This window comes from Podarcis melisellensis (genome assembly GCF_964234715.1).
Source record: "Podarcis melisellensis genome assembly, chromosome: 7".
Taxonomy (NCBI): Eukaryota; Metazoa; Chordata; class Lepidosauria; order Squamata; family Lacertidae; genus Podarcis; species Podarcis melisellensis.
Genome location: NC_138539.1, coordinates 7,802,649 through 7,825,566, shown reverse-complemented (window position 1 = coordinate 7,825,566; position 22,918 = coordinate 7,802,649). Strand labels below are relative to the sequence as shown.

At 43.2% G+C, this 22,918-nt stretch overlaps 1 protein-coding gene across 1 annotated transcript in view; it reads right to left on the bottom strand.

The window, feature by feature from the left end:
* Positions 1-22,918, bottom strand: part of COL22A1 (collagen type XXII alpha 1 chain) — a 178,869-nt gene that overhangs the window by 20,992 nt on the left and 134,959 nt on the right. Inside the window, exons 36-50 of the mRNA XM_081918646.1 lie at positions 21,266-21,319; positions 19,963-20,016; positions 19,172-19,225; positions 18,628-18,732; positions 16,863-16,907; positions 16,678-16,755; positions 15,375-15,410; positions 13,027-13,080; positions 10,516-10,560; positions 9,615-9,662; positions 9,014-9,127; positions 7,549-7,602; positions 5,372-5,425; positions 2,290-2,343; positions 465-518 (exon numbers count right to left, since the gene is read on the bottom strand). Coding sequence (XP_081774772.1) covers positions 465-518; positions 2,290-2,343; positions 5,372-5,425; positions 7,549-7,602; positions 9,014-9,127; positions 9,615-9,662; positions 10,516-10,560; positions 13,027-13,080; positions 15,375-15,410; positions 16,678-16,755; positions 16,863-16,907; positions 18,628-18,732; positions 19,172-19,225; positions 19,963-20,016; positions 21,266-21,319 — 903 coding nt within the window. The remainder of the gene's footprint in view (positions 1-464; positions 519-2,289; positions 2,344-5,371; positions 5,426-7,548; positions 7,603-9,013; positions 9,128-9,614; positions 9,663-10,515; positions 10,561-13,026; positions 13,081-15,374; positions 15,411-16,677; positions 16,756-16,862; positions 16,908-18,627; positions 18,733-19,171; positions 19,226-19,962; positions 20,017-21,265; positions 21,320-22,918) is intronic.

The following is a 22,918-nucleotide window of genomic DNA, read 5'->3' as shown; positions in this document are numbered from 1 at the left end:
CCAGAGCAGGAAGTGGGTCAAGCACATATACACACCCCGATATGGCACTCACCTCCCACTTGCAGGACTCTTGTCATTAACATACATTGTTATTTGTCTTTTAGAGATCTTAACATGTGGGACACCACTCGGCCACCTAGAAATATACTTTGACTCCTCTGTGTGTCCCACCGCCATTTATTTATTTTCTGGCGTTGCGGCTGTACTCCCCCTGTTCCACCACACTAATGACACATTTTGAATTTATTCATCTTTCTAAATTAATGGAGAATTTGGCTGAGAGTTTATAATCCACTAGTCTTCATCTGAGCATCTCAGTGGCTTTCAAACCTTACAGATTCATGGAATGCTTTCCACATCTACTTATTTTTCCAAGAATCCACTATGGGACCACTTAGGCAAATGTTGGCTTCCTTGGGGGGGGGGAGGGAGGCAGGGATATGACAGATTGAATAGTGACTTACTATTTCTCCAGGGCTTCCCAGTGGTCCTGCAGGTCCTGGGAGGCCCTCAGACCCCTAAATAAAATGAAAAAAATAACATTTCTGGCCATTAAAGATGGCAGCTTGCTTCTGAATCAGAAATAGTCTCCTCAAACAACATGGAGGCAACTCTTACAAGCCTTTGGACTTTCTTTAAATGAAAGCCCAAAATGGTGGGCCATAAACTTTGCTATGCATTCAAGATCAGCATAATGCCCCCCCCCCCAAATCCAACATACTGTGGGATGTAATCCATTGAAGCAGTCAAATACAACATTCCTTGTTTCCCTAGCGTAGACACAGGCAGGGGGATGTTACTCCAGCCAGTATAACTTCCTGGCTCACTGGTCTGAAGCATCCTCCCCCTGCATGTGACCAGGCAGATGGATGTGACCCTCGCTGACTCTATAAAAGAGCCGAGTCACACAGCCATCTCCCTCTTGATGCCATGCTGCTCTCCTGTGGCCATTTTGTTCTCTTGATACTGTTTTCTTAATGCATTTTGCTGTCTGCTGGCTCTCAGCAAGCAGCACATGAGCTCAATCCCCATATGGGATAAACTCACACTTTGTTATGTAACTACTAGCTAGAGCCTGCCTTCAGGGATCACACTGTGAACTGAATGTGAGTAAACTTCTTGTAAGTTTGAAGGAAAGACTCTTGTGTCCTTTTTTCTTTTAAGAGGGATAAAAGGGGACACCAAGAATAATCCATCTGGGCAAGCTGGATTGGTTTGCTTAACTAAAGAGATTCAAACGAATCTGCAAACTAGCTTCCTGCTGTATTGAGGGGATTCTGCTCTGCTACATGACTCACTAGCGTGAGTGAAGGAAGGATAATATTTAATTAATATATCATCTATTATCCTTAACATTCCCACACATACAAGAGAGGGCCAGTGAATTGCTGTGGGCTTCTTCTGGGTCTATAACCAGATGGATGGGTGCAGTGCAAAAGAAAAAGGGGTGGAGATAGATATAGATAGATACATAGATTAGATAGATGATGATGATAGATAGATAGATAGATGATAGATAGATATATGATAGATGATAGATAGATGATAGATGATAGATAGATGATAGATAGATGATAGATAGATTAGATAGATAGATAGATGATAGATAGATATAGATAGATGATAGATAGAGATAGATGATAGATGATAGATAGATAGATAGATAGATAGATAGATAGATAGATAGATAGATAGATAGATAGATAGATAGAGATAGATGATAGATAGATAGATAGATAGATAGATAGATAGATAGATAGATGATAGATAGATTAGATAGATAGATAGATGATAGATAGATAGATAGATAGATAGATAGATAGATAGATAGATAGATGATAGATAGATAGATATAAATGATAGAGATAGAGATAGATGATAGATAGATAGATAGATAGATAGATAGATATAGATAGATAGATAGATTAGATATAGATATAGATAGATAGATGATAGATAGATAGATAGATAGATAGATAGATGATAGATAGATAGATGATAGATAGATGATAGATAGATTAGATAGATAGATGATAGATGATAGATGATAGATAGATAGATATAGATAAATGATAGAGATAGATAGAGATAGATAGATAGATAGAGATAGATAGATAGATGATAGATGATGATGATAGATAGATAGATGATAGATAGATAGATAGATGATAGATAGATAGATGATAGATGATAGATAGATGATAGATAGATAGATAGATAGATATAGATAGATAGATGATAGATAGATAGATGATAGATAGATAGATAGATAGATAGATAGCATCTTACAGGTGGACCTGGATTTCCAGGCGGGCCCATGAAGCCAGGTATCCCAGGATGTCCCTGCAGAAGACAACAACAGCATTTCACATTCACTTAGCATCTTCATTTGCAAACCACGTCCCCAAAGAACCTCTGGAATCTCATCAAAAGCTTGCTAGCAACCAAGCGACCAGGAGAGCGAGACGCCCAAAACATAAGCTAACTTGGCATCACAATTCCATGCATAGGTTTCCAGAGCGTGAACTTGCATGTTTCAACAAACTGCTTTTAATACACATAAGCTTCTGGGAACGGAGAAGTTGTCAGGAAACATTACAGGGTTGGCTGGGTGCAAGAGGCTAACAACTTGTCGTGCGTGCAGCAAGAAACTGCGCACCCCAACCGCCCCCATCCACAGCTGTGCCGGGTCTTTGCTTTGGGAACAGAATCAATTTAACATAATTCAGCATGCCATTTCCTCAGATCACTGCAAACATTGAATAAACAAACATTCCCCTTGCATGTTGAATGTCTGGTTCAGTGGTTAAGCACATGTTTGGGTCAAGCACATGTAACACAGTAGTGAATATCAGTGTGGTTGGTGATTTTTTTAAAAATAAGAGAGCTGGTGGAGGGGAAGTTTGAGCAGGAAGGTGGAAGGGGTACTTAACACAAACAGGAAGCATCCAAAGGACCCCGTTAGTAGAGGATGTGTTAAGGAAAGCGTGTTGCGTGTTGAGTCCCACAAGCCACCCCCAAAAAATACACACTTCACACAGAATTTTTGTTTAAGGTTTTTGGCATGATTTTGGCCACAACTTTATTCAAATACAAAATATGTGAGTGGTTGCTTAGGCAATTGGTTATGACTATCTGTCCATGCCCTCAGGGACAGAGCTGGGCATCCTGCCATCATTGGAAGCCAGCGTGGGAAACAAATATTGGGTGAGAAAATGGAGCTGTGCCACAGTCCCTCACCTCTCACCCTCATGTTCCTGTGGGGCTTGCACGGCCCAAGTCCGACTCCGGGGACAAGGACAAAAGAATGGCAAGCCCCTGGATTCCTTTAACGGAATTCCCTTTCGCATCATTTGGAGGGGTAGGCACTTACCCCTCCAAGCACCAATTAACCAATGCCTAACCGCCAACCTTACAAGTTGTGACGATTTGCTACGCAGTAGGCAAAAACCAAATGGCACCAGCCAATCAGCCAGATGGCAAAATTCCTACCAGGCCCCCGCACCAAGGCGAACGACCCCATGACAGGCATAGCAAGGTCAATGGAGTATGAAACCACCGGTGTAAATCAGCCAAGAGGACGTCCTACGTCCGTTCCCAATATTTAAAGCCTCTGACCCCTCCTCCATATTAGCAACATTCAATACTCCCCAGACACCAGTTTAACCCCTTAAAGCTCGGGTTCTAAAAATACACATTCACCGCAGGTGGCTTGCTTCCCCAACCGCAACACGTGCTCTCTGCTAGGGAGAACACGCTTTCTCCTTCAGGGAGAGCACGTGTTGCGGTGGGGTCTACTGAGCCACCCCTTTGTTGCTGGGTAAGTTCTCCAAGATGGCCAGGGGGCATTGATTGGATTGCCGAGTTGCTGGGGGAAAAGTTATGTTGCAATTTTGGTGGGAGGGGTAAAATGTTTAAATACTCTGCACGCAGCCTTGTACTTTCTCTTTTGCTGCGTGCAACGAATCACCCGCCCTAGAATAAGGGGTTGTTGCGTTGACCTTGCTATGCCTGTCATGGGGTCATCTGCCTTTGAGCAGGGGCCTGATAGGAATTTTTCCACCTGGCAAATTGGCTGGCTGGGTGGTTTTTGCCTACTGCGTAGCAAATCATCACAACTTGTAAGGTTGTGGTTAGGCATTGGTTATAAATCTGGTGGAGGAGGGGTTAGGATAGGCTGGGCCTGCCCCTCCATGGTTGCTGCGGAAAGGGAATTCCGTTAAAGGAATCCTGGGGCTTGCCATCTTTTCGTCCAATCCCTGGAATGGGACTAGGGCCGGCAAGCCTTCGGGGAGCAGGCGGGTGAGAGTTGAGGGTCTGTGTCTCAGCTCCAATTCTTCCCCGACTTGCTTTCCCCCGCTCTGTCTTTCGGTGGTGCCCGGAAGTCAGTTCTGTCCCCAGGCGGGGGGACAGATAGTCTTAACCAATGCCTAAACAACCACTCACAGTTTGTATTTTAATAAAGTTGTGGCTAAAATCATGCCAAAAATCTTAAACAAAAAATTACGTGTCCGTTGTGAGTTATTTTGGGGGGTAGATTGGGGACCTCAACACGCAATAATCATATACAGAACCTGCTGTGCCTTGAAAGGAAAACTCATTCCCCTTTCATTCTAAATTAATTAATTCAATTCTAAATTTCTCTCCCGTAAGTTTTACTAATTGTACAAATTTGATATTTCACTGTACAGTGGACGCTCGGGTTGCGAACGTGATCCGTGCAGGAGGCACGTTCGCAACCCGCGACCCACGTGTCTGCACACATGCGGGTCGTGATTTGGCACTTCTGCGCATGCGCAAAGCTCGATTTAGCACTTCTGTGCATGCGCAAGCACCGAAACCCGGAAGCAACCCGTTCTGGTACTTCCAGGTTTGGCACAGTGCACAACCCGAAATTGCGCAACCCGAAGCTTCTGTAACCCAAGGTATGGCTGTAGTTCAGTTGGCAGAATATGAGGTTCTTAATCTCAGGGTTGTGGGTTCAAGATCCATGTTAGGCAAAACATTCCTGCATTACAGCAGGTTCGGACCAGTGGGCCCTTGGAGTCCCTTCCAATGATGCAATTCCATGATTCCACACTAATAGCAATAATTTTGTTATTTATACCCTGCCCATCTGACTAGGTTGCAAATTCCATGATTCTATATATGGGCCTGTTCTCTCTTGGGCAACCCGTGCCTTATGCACTTTGCAGTTTAGGGTGACCACTGACAGTCTTCCCTCAAGTCAGACTGGTCCGTGTGTGATATATTGATCAGCGGTGTTCTGATGTGGTGGCTAAAGAGCAGGTCAAAGGTCCTGTTTGGTGATTGAGACATGTTGCTTACTGTACTGTTCCAAGAAGCATCTTTCTGCCTCTTTTTATTTTACCTGTTCACCCTTCAGTCCAGCCTCTCCAGGCGTCCCACGGTCTCCTTTGGCACCCTAACAAAAGACAGAGGAATTCAAATCACAAACCTCAATTACATTTTAAACGTAGTGCACTGCTTTCCCAACAAAGAAACATGGAGGCACACACATTTCAGTGTTTCAGTTGTCAGTGAAAGGTTTTCTCAAATAGCAGGAGCTTAACCTCCTCTCACTGTTTAGGGAAGCTTTTAATGTTTAACAGACTACTGTATTTTAATACTTTGTTGGAAGCCGCCCAGAGTGGCTGGGGTAATCCCTAGTGGGATTATTAACTGCAGGCAGCTAGGTCTAGCAACCATTTTGATTTTTCACAATCAAGAATGCAGCATTGCTCCAAGGCATTGTGGAAAATTTAAACAGTGGCTTGATTCAGCCACTTAGCAATTCTTTGGGGTACTAGTCCAGGGGAGGGTAGCTGATGGGTCTCAGAAGCTCAGTGAGTTAGAGACTTTCCCCTGTATAAAAGACAAGTCTCCAGTAGATTGAGCAGACAAGACCAATAGTGGGTCCAACAGCCAAGAAGGTGGAAATGAGTGGCAGATGGGGCTCATCAACATGGGAACATATCCCATCTAGGAGAAGGAAAGCTCTGATCCTAACCCTCTGTTGCTTTGTGGCTACACTCATTCATGAGAAAGGCCTTGGGAGTAAACCCTGAGGAAAAACCCATCTCCTGTGTGTTGAAGGACATCTTCGGGAGAAGAAAAAGCGAAAGAGTAAACGGGTGGCGCTGTGGTCTAAACCACTGAGCCTAGGGCTTGCCGATCAGAAGGTCAGCGGTTCAAATCCCCACGACGGGGTGACCTTCCATTGCTTGGTCCCAGCTCCTGCCCACCTAGCAGTTCGAAAGCACATCAAAGTGTAACTAGATAAATAGGTATCGCACCGGTGGGATGGTAAACGGCGTTTCCATGCGCTGTTCTGGTTTCGCCAGAAGCGGCTTAGTCATGCTGGCCACATGACCCGGAAGCTGTCTGCAGACAGACACCGGCTCCCTTGGCCTATAGAGCAAGATGATTGCCAGAGTCGTCCGCAATTGGACTTAATGGTTGGGGTACCTTTACCTTTAAATCCTACACAAATCTGGAGTGGAGTCCCTAAGGCTACTTGTATGCCTCCTTCCAGCAACTCCTGTAGCCAAGCTGGTATCAAATGTATCTACTTTCCTTTGGACCACACATTAGTGAGGCCAAGAGGCGGGGGTCTTCTCATCTGGGCAGCCAAGGGCCTCAATACACACTGCGCAGGCTTGCACCCCAGAGAGGTCACTTTGGTGCTAACACAGCAAAAACAACACGGGAGGCAGCAGTTACAAGTTACCGGTCTCTGCAACCACATCAGGCACTGCGATTCTCCAGTGCTTTGACCTCACCCCCAGAGGCAGACTCCATTGTCTCTTGAGATAGAGATAGGTGGCAACAACAACAGGTGGGGATGCCAGTGTGAGCAGAATTAGCCCCAAATGCATTGGGGACAGCTTACCCCATTTTGAAGTAAGTCAAGTAAGACATATTTACATGTTTCTAGATATGTAATAGCTTCTAGAGTCTTTTTAAATGCTTGTAACTGGTTTAATGCTATTTTTTAATTGTATTGTTTTATCACATATATCTTTGCTGCCCTGGAGATGAAGGGCAGGATATGATTTTAATAAATTAATAAATATTGACAACTAAATACACCCCACACAACCTTAGGACCAGTAAGTCAACAGCGGGAATAAGATCAAAACATTTTCACTCAGCCCCAGCCAAGGAGTTCTAGAAATGCCCGAAGGGGAAAATCAGCCACCATCTCATTTTTCTTTGCCTCGTTGGCATTTCCTTGAGTTTCTCCAAGCAAAGGTCAATGGGCTCAAGATTTGAGGACTTGCCTTTTTATGACACGTGGCCCATATTCTCAGAAGTGGACTAAAAGCCATTTCAAAAGTCTGTCAGATATTTTAATAAATGGGAGGACGTTATTTAGGTTAGAACTTCAGCAATTCTGGTAGTCTGGTTTGTTTTCTCTATCTCTCTCTATATTTTTAATTGTACCCCCTACCCCAAAGAAACCCTCTTTCCCAAGAATGGCAGAGATTTCATCCTGTTTCTTTCCAACAAAACCCCTGACATCTCAAAAGAGGAGACAAAACTGACCTTGGGACCTTCTACACCTGGTGGTCCGGGGTGACCTCTGGGTCCCGCCTCCCCCTGAAAAACAAAGAAAGATCAGATGGACTTTGGAAGGTAGCAGAAGACCCCACATATTCTTTTTTATTTTTTTATTTTAAATTTTATTAGTATTTTCCACACAACAACAACACGAAAAATATCAAAAAATAACAATACACAAAACCCAACATACAAAAAAACTCACAAATCCATATGTTACAAGTTAATAATATAAACACTAAAAAGAAAAACAAACATTGACTTCCACCAATCCCACAACACCTCATTTACCTCTCATTGTATCTTCCTGTTTCCCTGTTTCCCTTATCCCAGCATCTAGATATAAAACCCTCTTCGGTATTCTTTCACTTCACAAGGTTATTCCAGACTCAGCCAGATTTCTGTCCTCGAACCTTGACTTTTAAAGTATTCATTTAGAAACTCCCATTCCTTTTTCACTTCACTTTTGGGTTTTTGTCTTATTATATCTGTCAATTTGGCTAATTCTAAATATTCTGAAAGCTTACATAACCATTCTCCCCTAGTAAAAGACCCCACATATTCAGTGGACGGGGAAATCACATATATATGATCCAGAATGCCAAGTTTTCCTTCCATTTTTTTTTTAAATCAATCAGTGGCACAGTTTCAGCAGCTGCTTTTTCCCTATACCATATCTATGTTGGAATGTTGGTGTGAAAGTTAGCATGAAGTACATGGTTGCAATTCACTCATTACGTTTTTGGTTTTTTTTAAGATAGCCATCACCCCCACTCCCCAGTTGGGATCAGGGGAGATTATCCCGGGCTGACTAACCTTTAGCCCACCAGATATAACTGGACCGCAACCCCCATCACCATGACCATTGGTCATTCTGGCTGGGGCGGATGGGAGTCCAACAGCAACTAGAAGACCACAGCTTAGCTACTCCTGGTCTAATCTTTTCCCCACACTGTTGATCAGTGCATTGACATGTAACAGTGTCTAGTGTTCAGCTACCCAGTATATTTCCGAGCACAATTCAAAGTGTTAGTGCTGACCTTTAAAGCCCTAAATGGCCTCTGTCCTGTATATCTGAAGGAGCGTCTCCACCCCCATCGTTCTACCCGGACACTGAGGTCCAGCACCGAGGGCCTTCTGGCGGTTCCCTCACTGTGAGAAGCCAAGTTACAGGGAACCAGACAGAGGGCCTTCTCGGTAGTGGCACCCGTCCTGTGGAACATCCTCCCACCAGATGTCAAAGAGAAGAACAACAACCAGACTTTTAGAAGTCATTTGAAGGCAGCCCTGTTTAGGGAAGTTTTTAATGTTTGATGTATTGCAGTATTTTAATGTTTTTTTGGAAGCCACCCAGAGTAGCTGGGGAGGCCCAACCAGATGGGTGGGGTATAAATATTATTATTATTATTATTATTATTATTATTATTATTATTATTATTATCTTTCATACCGTTTTCCCAACTGGGCCTTCATGGCCAAGTGGACCTGGAAGGCCTCTATCGCCCTTGAATCCTGGCATTCCTGGAAGTCCAGGTGGTCCGGGAGGGCAGTCACTGCAAACATCCTTAAATAAGGGGGAGGAAAAAGGAGAATTAACACTTCACAGTTGTGGCAGATGGCCTCTTTCTGGCTGGTGTCTAACAGCAATGGAAACTGCCTTATTATACAAAGAAAGAACATTGGTCCATGTTGCTCAGTACGTTGACTGGCATCAGCTCTCCAGAATTTCATGCTGGAGTTGTGCCCTGATGTGCACAAGTATGCAAATCAGAGCAACTGATGAAGATAGAAGCTGAGATGTGTTGCCACATAAATAAAACCACTGCTTTCTTAATCAAGTATATTTTTTTTAAAGTTGACCAATCAATTTAATGATGGTGACAATGGCAATGATGACTAGGGGGAAATGAAAATCCAAAATGAAGATGTTTGTGCATCCACTTTTAAGAATCACACACACACTCTGCAATTTTTTTTTTTTAATGGTTTGATGAGATTTTCTTTGAACACAAGATCCTGGAGCATCCCAGGAAAAAAACAAAAAACCTTACCTTAACTAAGAGACTGATGTCACCAGGAGATAGGAGAGGAGAGGCACCCTGAGGGGAAGAGAAAAAGAACGCCTGTCATTTCATGCTATCCTTGAAGAGCCATTTCAGAGAAGCCGAAATCAAAGCATCCCTCAGCGGATGAAAGAGATTAGCCTCACAGGGCCAAGAGTTCAATTGATTATACGCATCATTTGAGGGACAACATTGCTGAATCACCTCTCACGCAGGGAAAGTTGTTTCCATAGCACTGATGCAACCTAAGAAAGGACTGTATAGAAGACTTAGTCCAAGTCTCTGCTCAGTGCTGTTGATGTATTTCTTTGATCAATTAGTATATTAACTACTGCCAAGACCACATAACAATGGTCTTGAAAGACCTACATTGGCTCCCAGTATGTTTTCGAGCACAATTCAAAGTGTTGGTGCTGACCTTTAAAGCGCTAAACAGCCTTAGTCCAATATACCTGAATATACCTGAAGGAGCGTTTCCACCCCCATCATTCTGCCCGGACACTGAGGTCCAGCTCCAAGGGCCTTCTGGCGGTTCCCTCACTGCGAGAAGCCAAGTTACAGGGAACCAGGCAGAGGGCCTTCTCGGTGGTGGCACCCGCCCTGTGGAACACCCTCCCACCAGATGTCAAAGAGAAGAACAACTACCAGACTTTTAGAAGACATCTGAAGGCAGCCCTGTTTAAGGAAGCTTTTAATGTTTGATGTATTACCGCCCAGAGTGGCTGGGGAAGCCCAGCCAGATGGGTGGGGTATAAATAAATTATTATTATTATTATTATTATTATTATTATTATTATTATTATTATCAGGGGGGGAGGATTCTGGGCCCAAAATAGGTATGAAAATGTGACAATATTAAGAGGGAGGGCTAGAGAGGTTGGGGACATACCGGTTTTCCTGGAGGACCTCGTTCACCTGGATTTCCTGGCAGGCCCTACAGGTGAGGAACAAAAGGAGTATGAGGTTCTTGCATTCTTATTCTGCACAATACACACCACAATACTAGCTGACTACTCTAGCCACACCTCCTTGGAAGATAGCCGAGTACCATCGCAGTGGAGTATCTGGGTGGGGAGCAAGAGGCAAGACCATTGATTCTTCCCTGCTATGGGCCGTGTGCCCACCTAGTGTCCCCTCTCCTTTCTCAACAGAAAACTCAGATAATGAAGCCTCACCAGGGAATACATATGAGTTTCCAGAAAGCTGCGACTCTGCTGATTGAGAGCACTGAGGAAATGAGGTATGGATGAGATATGTCCCTTGAAAATGTTCTTGACACTTTCTTGAAACAGGAAGGAGCAATTCCCAGGCAGCACAAAGCAGCCAGAGTCTCATCAGAAACAATTTGAGAGGGGAGAAGGAAGAGGGTCATTTATCATGGGGGGGCTAACAACACACCGCACAAACATGCTTGATGAATTCAATATCTACATATTCGGACACAAATTGTCCCGATCCAAATCTCCTGGATTCGTGCGCACATGGGAACTGATCTGTCCACTAGCTTTTCCACACTTCTTGAACTTTCCTACAAAGTTTTCCGTTCAACTGAAATGTGTATGAAATTAATGATTTGATAGAAATACCATTTCAGGAAGGGGGGAAGCTTGCCCCCCACTTTTTTCTGGTGAAATATACTCGGAGTTGAGAGTGGATTTCATGCTCTTTATTCAGCTCATAGTGGTCAGGAGGAATGGAAGTTCCCCCAGAATGTCTGCTTTATATACATTATTTACACAATGGGCCGCATGTGATTGGCTAATTCTGGGATTCACCTGTGGGCCAATCAGGTTGCGGATTCACTTCTACCTGGAGCTGGATTGGGTGGCTCCTGTGGACCAATCAGACTGCTGCATTCTGGACCCTATTCAACTCAGTACATAACATCTGGTTTGCAGGTTTCTTTTGGCTCAAAGATTACTACAGAAATATTTGATGTATATAAGAAACAATTGTAAATCTTTGAAGACACTGGTAGGGTTGGAATAACTCTTTCAGAGAATGGTAGATAAATATGATATGTAAAATACGAGATTCTAGAATTTATTTGATACTTACCAAAGGAATGGAGGGAAGTCTGAGGCTCGGTAGAGCTTAGTTTAAATATGTAACTTATATATGTAATATATGAATGTATGTATGTTTACTAAAAATTAATAAAAAGTATTCTGCAAAGATTACTACAGAAAGGGGGAAAGACAGATTTACAGGTGAGCATTTGGAAGAGATGGAGATCAGAAACTGACAAGCTTGCCCTGTTCTTCCACTTTTTAAAAAGAAAAACAGCTTGTCGTCCACAGGGGAGGGGAAAATCTTGAGTATTGTTTTAAAAATCTTAACCATTTATAACCTGACCTTCACCTTCACATGTACCAGTTTGTGTGTGTGTGTGTGTGTGTGTAGGATGGGAGTACAGAACATAAAATGAAACAACCTATGGAATAAGTAAAACAGCAGCAAGGGGACGCAATGCTTAATCCTTTCCTGCTCACCATTTCTCTACTCCAACTTGCCCTGCAGATGTTTCGAGGGAGCATACGAACGCAAGAAGCTGCCTTATACTGAATCAGACCATTGCTTCACCCAGCTTAGTGCCGTGTGCACTGTGTGGGATGTGAAACACAAGAGCAGTCAAGTACAACATTCCTGGAGTGAACATGTTTGCACATGGGGAGGAATGTTTGTCCAGCCAGCAGGTAAACTTCCTGTTTCCTTCTGGGCTGGGACAGACTTCCTCTGCATGTGACTGAAGGTGGGTGTGGCCTCACCTGTGCAGGTAATGTCAAAAGCACAGGGCAGGGCAGCCATCTCTCTCTCTTTTTCACCACATGCATTGAAGACACAACATCTACTAAGCCAAAGATGCACTCTTGGCTTCCAGCTAAGAGAGGATAAAAGGACTGTCTTCTTATGAGATAGATTCTAAGTGTATGTTACTTCATTAAGCTAAGTCTGCCTTCTGGGATCTGATTGTGAACAGAATGTGAGTAAACTCTTTTTATACTTTTGTAAAAGACTGTGTCGCCTCTTATATTTTATGAGGGAATAAGGGGAACATACCAGAACAGTTATTATAGAGGCTTTAGCGAGCCTGAGCAAACGCATCCGTTGCAAAACTTAAAATTAAGGGGAATGTTACTCTGCTGAAATTGTGGAACTTGTTAACACAAGTTGGATAAGGATATAATCAGACAAAATATCCTCTCCTGCATCCCTGAACATTCCCACACACTGATTTGGCAGCAACAATCCAAGGTTTCAAGCAGGGCAGGGGCAGTCTATTTCAGCCATATCTGGAGATGCCAGAGATTGGATCGGGGCCCTTCTGCATGCAAACGTGATCTAACACTGAGCTACTGCCCTTCTCATAGGCATACCAAACACCGATATGTTTACTTACATCCTGACCAGATGGCCCTGGTTGACCTTGGATGCCTGGCAAACCTCGGGGACCCTAGAAAAAAGGGGGATAAAATTAATAATTCCAAATATGCTATTTTATTCTCCCCCCCCTAAAGAAAGAGTTTTTAATAGCTTTACAAAAGAGAGCATCAAAATAATGCAAACACACCAATAAACATTTTTTTAAAAATATAAAATACAGTCTCCTACACAAACACACACACACTGCCACACAATTGTTTATTTCCTACATACATTTATAGGGCGAGTCACAGATTTAATTTCAGGAACAGTTATCACAAGAAAACCGATTGGCAATTTGCCCATAAATAACAGACTAACCTGCCTGCTGGGGAACTGCTTGCAGACAACACATACTGTACATGAATTTGTGGCTACAATTGTGCAGTGATTCTTTTCCCCCAGTCCTGCCCTATTATTTTAGGATCTGAACCTGCTATTGGTTGCTTATAGCTGATGACAAACATCCCACCTATGGATGACCTGGATATAGCAATATTTCAGGGCATTCTAAGGTGTGGGTTTGGGGAGATGGTGGCTGCCCCTAGCAGGCACCATTTTTTCCTAGGGTGACATTAGTTCTGTCTTCAGGATTTCCAGAAATCCTTGTTGGGACACAAAAATACTTATTTGAAAAGAGGATTTCCTATTTATTTTTTTAAAGAAAAGGTAAAGGACCCTTGGATTGTTAAGTCCAGTCAAAGGTGACTATGTGGTGTGGCACTCATCTCACTTTTAAGGCTGATGGAGCCAGCGTTTGTCCACAGACAGCTTTCCAGGTCACGTGACCGGCATGACTAAACTGCTTCTGGCGCAACGGAACACCATGAAGGAAACCAGAACACACAGAAATGGCATTTATCTTCCCACCACAGTGGTACCTATTTATCTACCTGCACTGGCATGCTTTTGAACTGCAGGAGCTGGGGCAGAGCAATGGGAGCTTACCCCGTCGTGGGGATTTGAACCACCGACCTTCTGATTGGAAAGCCCAAGAGGCTCAGTGGTTTAGACCACAGCGCCACCTGCGTCTCTTTCTTAAAAAGAGGGAATGACTACCTCACCATGTCATGTCAAATGACAATTTTTGTGTGTGAAGTATTCCTGGAACATAAAGTCGCCTCCACCTTGGGTGCCTTGAGATTATCTCCTTCCCAAATCTGAGCCAAAAGTTATTCCTTCACGGTGAAGCTGTACAAATCATATAACTGGGCTCAGAATGAGTGAGGTTGCCATTGCTTTGTAGCTGTAGGACGACTCGGACTTGTTATTGCAATTTGATCAAGCTGGCAGCTGCAAGCTAATTTCCTGATTATAATCTGCACCATGTCCTCAAGTGACATTAGCTCTTCATCTTCAGTGTGTGCTTGACATGATATAATTCATTTTCTCTCTTCTGCTGATCACATGGAATTGGGAGGTTTGCCTAAAAAGAGGACTTCTACCTGCACAGATGCCATTTCTTCTCAGTACATTTCCGAGCACAATTCAAAGTGTTGGTGCTGACCTTTAAAGCCCTAAACGGCATCGGTCCTGTATCCCTGAAAGAGCATCTCCATCCCCATTCTTCTGCCCGGACACTGAGGTCCACCCCCGAGGGCCTTCTGGTGGTTCCCTTTCTGCGAGAAGCCAAGTTACAGGGAACCAGGCAGAGGGCCTTCTCAGTGGTGGCACCCGCCCTGTGGAACGCCCTCCCACCAGATGTCAAAGAGAAGAACAACTACCAGACTTTTAGAAGACATCTGAAGGCAGCCCTGTTTAGGGAAACTTTTAATGTTTAATAGATTATTGTATTTTAATATTTTGTTGGAAGCCACTCAGAGTGACTGGGGAAACCCAGCCAGATGGGCAGGGTATAAATAATAAATTATTATTAATTCTTATTCTTATTCTTATTCTTATTATTCTCCCCACCCCACCCCCTGAAACTGGCCCTGGAAAGCCCCCAGACTACAGGGAGGGGAGAGAGGGCACCATTATATCCACCAAACTGTAATGCTTGCACACAGACAATGGTTGCAAAAAGCATGACGATGAATTCCACCAATAGAAGTTCAGAGTTGGAAGGGATCCTGGATGTTATCTCATCGAACAGCCTGCTCAATGCAGGGAGATTGTGGACTCTCCTTCCTTGGAGGTTTTCAAGCAGAGGTTGGATGGCCATCTGTCATGGATGCTTTAGCTGAGATTCCTGCATTGCAAGGCTTTGGACTAGATGACCCTCGAGGTCCCTTCCAACTCTACAGTTCTGTGGTTCTATGACACCAACTTCTTTCCTTCCTATCAACACCACAACCTGTGCATACTTAGAAAGACATACTGTACCGATGGGCCTTTATCTCCAGGTGGTCCTGAGGGGCCCTGAAAAACACACAAGAAAGAAAGAAAGAAAGAAAGAAAGAAAGAAAGAAAGAAAGAAAGAAAGAAAGAAAGAAAGAAAGAAGGCATTGTGAGTTTTGATCACATTAGTTGTCATTCAAAAATGGGGGCTATTTCCCACACACACACACTCCCAGTCACTCAGAAAATTAGTCACAGGAAGACTGATCTTAACCATTCTCAGCCTACTCAACTTATGTGAATTCCGAATCTTTTATTCTGTAAAAGTATATTTTATTCTGTTAATCTTTAATCTTGCACTTGTTTATGTTTGCTTGTTTTGTTGAAATCATCCTGAGGTTCTGAATGCACTGAAGGTATAGGATAAAAATGAGCATAACATTAATTTATATATATATATATATATATTAATAATAATTAATTTGGTTGTCAAGGACAACGTTCCTGGAATGGACATGCTAGGGCAGGCATAGGCAAACTCGGCCCTCCAGATGTTTGGGACTCTAACTCCCATGATCCCTAGCTAACAGGGCCAGTGGTCAGGGATGGTGGAAATTGTAGTCCCCAAACATCTGGAAGGCCGAGTTTGCCTATGCCTGTGCTAGGGGGTGCTTTGTACCAGCCAGGAGAAAACTTCCTGTTTCCTCCTGAGCTGGGACAAAACTTCCTCTGCATGTGACTAGATGTGGGTGTGGCCTAATCTGGGTAGAGGAGCACACCTCCTTCTTTTGCTCTCTCTTCTCCATTTTGTTTTTCTACGTCTTAGCAGAAGTGACTGTCGGCAGTCACTTGGGACTAACTCCCTTATGGGGTAGTTCCACATGTATAGATATACTTTTGTAACCTAAGTCTGCCTTCAGGGATCCAACTGTGAACTGAATAAATGTGAGTAAATTACTTTTATATAGACTTTAATAAGATTGCTGTGTCTATTCTTTTTAAGAGGGACAAGAAGGGATCTTACCAGGAATCTTATATGGAGAGGCTCCGATGAGCCTGCAACAATCAAACCCCTGTGCGTTTAAAGGGGAATGTTTAAACTCTGCTAAGATATAGAACTTGCTAACACAAGTTAGGAAGGACATCATCAAACAATATAGCATCTCCTCCCTCCCTGAAAATTCCCACACCTTCTGCAGTGCAGTGCCCAGTCCCGCCACACTGGCTGCAACACCTTAAAACCACCTCTGGCAGATGGCTCAGATCATACAAGTCCTACAGCCCAAGGAGCCATTGACAAATGCTTGTGTTGTATCATAGGCCAGAGGGCAGCGTGCTTGGTACTTACTGGTGGTCCAGAAAGTCCGATGCCTGGTATCCCCCTGTCTCCTGGCTGACCTGGAACTCCAGGAGCCCCTCGATCTCCCTATGAGAGAGAAAATATAAGACTTAGGCCTCAAGAATGTCCATTTGAGAAGGTCTAACACTATTGTAATGATCAAATGCAACAGAATGATAAGATAGAGCACCCACCTTCTGCCCGAAGGGTCCAGGCAAACCCGGTGGTCCTCTTTCTCCCTAGAAATAGATGGAACTATAAAGTAAATGTCACCAACTGAGAAAGATGGAAATGTCTAAGAAACCAGTCTTCAGAAAAGGAAAATGGCGCCTACAACTATCACATTGTTCTTCGTAGAGATAGCAAAACTCAGTTATGTTCCCTGGTGATTATATAATAATGATTATAATAATTATTCTGTACCCAGAACCCAAAGTGTGTGTGTGGGGGGGGACTATTTAAACTGGATGCAGAAGTACATTCCAACAGCAGACTACGATTGCCCTAAAATGTTATTACTCAAGTGCGTGAGGATCACAAGATTCATATGTGAGCAAAAATTTGAAAGGACTAGCGGGTGAGAAAGATGGAGAATTAATATCAAAAAAAGCCTGATATTGCTTAGGGGAAGCAATTCAGAATATCAGATGTGCTGTATATTATTAAAGAAACAGAATTTTCAGGTGTGGAGGTCTTCACCCAGGGAACTGTTTTAGCTCTGTCACTTGCAGGTAGCTGCAAATTAAGACGCAAAATTGCTTGACGGAGACTATATACTGGACTTTCCAACCTGGTGCTCCAGATGTTTCCAATTGTGATTCCCATCAGACCCAGACAAAATGACCAATGGTCAGGGATGATGGTAGATCAAGGGGCCCCAAGTTGGAGAAGGTTGCAATACACGTAAAAGGGGACATTTTGCTCAATCACTGTTCGAAACCAAGCAGGACTTGCTAATGAACTCTTTTTCCTGCCACTTGACTTTATTTGTTATTTTGAGGACACAACAGGCAATGGCCTGTAAAAGCCATGAATTATTCAAGTGCACATTACTGCACCAAGGAAGGAATTGCCTGACCTCTTTGGGAAAGGAGGCAGAAAGTTTGTTGAGTTGCACATCCAAGGTTTCTGGTCCCTCAACTGCTCAAGGCTCCTTTTAGCAATTGTGAACATGTAGCCTTTCTCTACTTCCTTTGATTATCCTACTATAAAGGACCACAGTTCTGAGGTTAGAGACAATAAATCCTCTCCTTCCAAATTTTAGTCTGGTTTTTAAAGGCTGCAATCCTATGCACACATACTATGCCCCATTGAATGCAGTTGATCTCACTGCAGAGTCAGCATTCATAGGATTCCATCATGAATTACTTTATTTTGCATAAAGTACTTAGTTGGCAATCTGCCATTTTCCCATATTTAAGTTTGGACTTCTGCTAGACTGCAGTTCATGCAGCTCATTTCTGCTTTCCTTATGGGATCACACACACCAAAGAAAAAGAAAATGTTAGACCACAGCTCCTACAATTCCTGAACACCTGGAATGGGGCTGAGGGGAATTGCTGTCCAACAACATCTGCACACCCAAGGCTTCCCAGCCCCCTACCTCAGAGGTTAGCAGTGTACAAGCATATACGTGCATTGATTAAATCACTGTGCAAACAGGAATGTTGATGCCATTGCACAATACTTATCAATGATGTTTATTTTTTTGTACTGTTTCGTAACGTCCTTTCGAAAAGAGAGAGATGCAGACTGAAAATTGCAGAAAACTATACGTGTATCTATTTCCAAATTGATTTTTGAAACTTTCCCAGTTCATCCTAAAGGCAAGGCATAGAATACTAAGCAGAAGAACAGGATGGTGATTGACAGAACAAAAAGAAATGGAGCAAGAGACATTCACTCAGTCCTAAATTGTTAACTACTTGGTTGCGCATGTAGTTTACAAGTGAGACTTACTCTATCGCCATCTCGACCCTTGCCGGGTAGTCCAGGTTCTCCAACACCTCCTGGCTCACCTGTAGGCCCAGGTGCTCCTGGCTTCCCTTCTTTTCCAGGATCTCCCTGCAAAATATTTGACTGTGGGATAACCAGCCTCATATAACCAACATGCTTAAGTATAATTAATGCACAAAGGGTTTAAAATCACAGAGTAAGCTGTCCTGCCAGGCTTAGCTCACCTTGGGAAGGGACTAGGTAATCAAGCCTTTGTTCTGCTTTCAGTCTACCTGAGAAGCTCAGCATGTAAAGAAATCTCAGCTGGTTGCTCCAAGCTCAGACCGCATGGCTTTCACAAGCCTTTACCAATAATATAGGAACTTTCACCACTTTGGAATGAAACTAAGTTTTACTGTCTGTGCAGCATTTTCTGAATGCTGTATGGAATAACAAATGAATCTGGCATTTGAAGAATTTGTGAGTAAACCAAACATTTGGTCTTTTTCTATACAAGAGAAAGAGAGATGCTTTGGACAGGCATATTTTCAAGAAAGCAGTTTTGTACCTTTTCTCCTTTGGGGCCATCATTTCCAGGTCGGCCAGGATCTCCAGGTACACCCTGTAGAGAAAAATAAAATGAACCAGTTAGCCTTCTGTGGTTGGAAGATATATGGGAAATCACTGAGAGAATTCATGTAGTATGATATTGCTTTAACTATATGGTGTGAATGCGATCTTGCTTTCTCTCATTTCTTGCATTTTTCTCATTTTAAATTTGGTTCTACCTAAGTTAGATATTTTTTTTAAAGTCCTCATAAAATTCCTTACCAATTTAATATGAATTTCTCCTAATACACATCTTTTTGCAAAGCAATTACCCCTAATATACCACATATTATATGCTATCTTCAGTAAGATATAGGGAAGATTTTTAATGTTTGATGCCTTACTGTGTTTAAATTTGTTGAAAGCCGCCCAGAGTGGCTGGGGTAACCCAGTCAGATGGGCAGCATATAAATACATTTTATTTTATTTTACTTTTATATTTTCAACATTTTGACTGAGTATGCACACTCTTATACACATTACTTGGCTGGAGTATTGCAAAATCTGAAGAAATGCAGATTTTGAAGGATGTGCATTGTTTCGGTTCACACATTGTTTCCTCTATTGCAGAGGGTTGGACTACGTGACCCCTGGGTTCCCTTCCATCTCCACAATTCTATGAAGTGCAAACTAGGGAGATTTACCTTTAAATGCCACCTGAACTGAATCTTCCCCTCTTCCCTAATCACGATCCAAATCACCTTGCTATTCAGGATATACCCAGAGCTGATGGTTATGCCTAATACATACCACATTTCCAGGCAAGCCTCGTGGCCCTGGGGGGCCTGCAGGTCCTGGAGCACCCTTTTGAAATAAGAAAAAGAAATGTTTATAATCCAAATTTGGTATAAAATGAGTCCTATTGCCAGGTACAATATAAAGTGCACTTGCAATTTGAAATGAATTTTCTACAGATAGAGAATGCATTGAAAACACACTGAAAATGTAGACTGGGATAAAAATTGTTCATCTTAAATGAGGGAGAGCCTTTCGGATCAGCTCTAGTCTGGGGGAGGGTGGGACATAGAGGGAAAGCATTTGCCATTACAGTCGTTGCTTGGTTGTCGAACACGTTGGTACTCAGACATTTTGGCTCATGAACGCCACAAACCCAGAACAAATTTCCTTCCAGTAGCACCTTAAAGACCAACTAAGTTAGTTCTTGGTATGAGCTTTCGTGTGCATGCACACTTCTTCAGATACACTGAAACAGAAGTTTCCAGACCCTTCTATATAGTGAGAAGGTGGGGAGGGGTATTACTCAGAAGGGTGGTGGGAATGGGTGATGGGCAGATAGCTGTGATGAGCCTGTTGACGACTCTTAACGACTGCAATAGGTCTTACAGGAAAAAGCAAGGGGTGAGAAGGTGAAAAGTGGCTTTGTCATGTATAATGAGATAAGAATCCAAGGTCTTTGTTCAAACCAGGTGTCTCCATGGTTTTAAGTTTGGAGATAAGTTGCAATTCAGCAGCTTCTCTTTCCAGTCTATTATCACCAAACTTAAAACCATGGAGACACCTGGTCTGAACAAAGACCTTGGATTCTTATCTCATTCTTATCTCATTCTTATTTAAATTGCATCTCTGGGTTATTTGTGGGGCATAGAAATTTGTTCATTTTTCTTCTTCAAAATATAATCCAGCCCCCAACAAGGTCTGAGGGACAGTAAACCGGCCCCCTGCTGGAAAAGGTTGCTGACCCCTGGTAATCCGGCATACACTTCCCTCCGATAAGCCCTCCTGAAATGAATGGGAGCTGGACCCAGATCCTGCTTATTTCAGTGGGGATTTGGGCAGGACGTCCCCACTAGAATGGGCCCATCAACTTTTCTGCATGGAAACACTTACTTGAACTGCCTGAGAACCGAATTTCATTTGAGTGGGGATGCATGTTTTGAATTTGGAGCAAGGGGACTCCTACTGTGTGGATGACTCAACACCTCCTCTCCCCCAGCAGTGTCTCAAGGGAAGTTGCTCATATGTAACAGATGAATTTCTAACGCTCATCTGACTATCTAGGAAAAAGAGTTTCTAAAGCAGAGCAAATACTTACAGTCTCTCCTGGTGCTCCAGGGCCCCCTGGTGCCCCTTCTTGCCCCTTCATACCCTACAGATAAAGAAAACAAGGGTCAGTCTGATGGGAGAAGGGACCAAGTTGCTGGATGTTCAGAGAGCCAAGCAAAACAAAAGCAGCCAGCTCAGAAAGCAGGCGCTAAGACAGCTGCTAAACCTGCTCCCCTAACAAAGGACATAGTTTCCATATCCATTCATGGAAAAGATAATAAACCCTGATCATCTAACTGAGCTGCACAAGGCAGCTGATTAAGGCCTCATCATCGGAGCCCGAGAAATAAGTTCCCCCTCTATGGGTGCCAAATTCAACAAGGAGCTTTTACTGACTGTCAATAACAGAATTGGCTCACCCAATTCCGTGTCAACCGTGTCTCCCTTCTCCCTCTCTCCTTGAATGGGGAAGCTCACCATATCGAAACAAGATAGCTGATTTAAATTCAGCCGCAAGCCAATTGCAAGTGACCAATAACTACCTTGTGGGCTGCAGGTGTGGTGAGGGTTGAAAACAAGTTTCGATATGTGCTACTGAGAGCGTAAATGAGCTGGAAACGCTACCAAACTTTGAGAAAGGAATGGAATTTTTCAGGCCCAAGAAGAAGCACCACAAGATTCAAAGCAGAAAATCAAAGTACTGGACTGTCTTAGACATAGCCCTACAATCTGCTAGAGAGAGATTCCAGCAGCTACAACAAGATACAGTAATTCCCCATTTGGCTTTCTGTGTAATATATACGGTATCAACCCAATAAATCTACTGAAGACATGCTTAAGGCTGCAAGAATTCAAAAAAATCATTGGCGCACAATGGAAACAAATATATTGATGCTGAAGATCTGGGCTGTGAACATACAGCGAAGGCACAAAGACTTACAAAATGTGTGTTGCCACAAGTAGTAAAGGTAAAGGTAAAGGGACCCCTGACTGTTAGGTTCAGTTGTGGCTGACTCTGGGGTTGCGGCGCTCATCTCGCTTTATTGGCCGAGGGAGCTGGCGTACAGCTTCCGGTTCATGTGGCCAGCAGGACTAAGCCACTTCTGGTTAACCAGAGCAGTGCATGGAAACGCCGTTTACCTTCTCGCCAGAGCAGTACCTATTTATCTACTTGCACTTTGAGGTGCTTTTGAACTGCTAGGTTGGCAGAAGCTGAGATCGAGCAACGGGAGTTCACCCCGTCACGGGGATTCGAACCGCCGACCTTCTGATCTGCAAGCCCTAGGCTCTGTGGTTTAACCCACAGTGCCACCCGTGTCCCTGCCACAAAGATTACTTCTCTTCATACTAGAATAAACCCCCCCGGATAATGTAGCTAATGTTTTTTTATTGCTCTAAGGATGTTCCCCACACTTTCAGTGTCAGTGGCAACAGATGAACACAGTTTGTCAAAGCTCAAACTTATAAAAACTTACATACACTCAACCACCCTGCAAAAGAGACTTTGTTGGCTTGGCAACTGTATCAACTGATTATGCCCAAGTACCAGCACTTGACCTGAAGGAATTGGGGGCAATTGCGAAGGAAATGGCATGCAAAGTGAGATTTTGATGTGTCTGAAATGAAAACTTTCAAGAGGTTTAAGTTTTAACATCAAAATTCACAAGGTTATTCAAAATGATTTGTGTGCTAAAACGTTTTC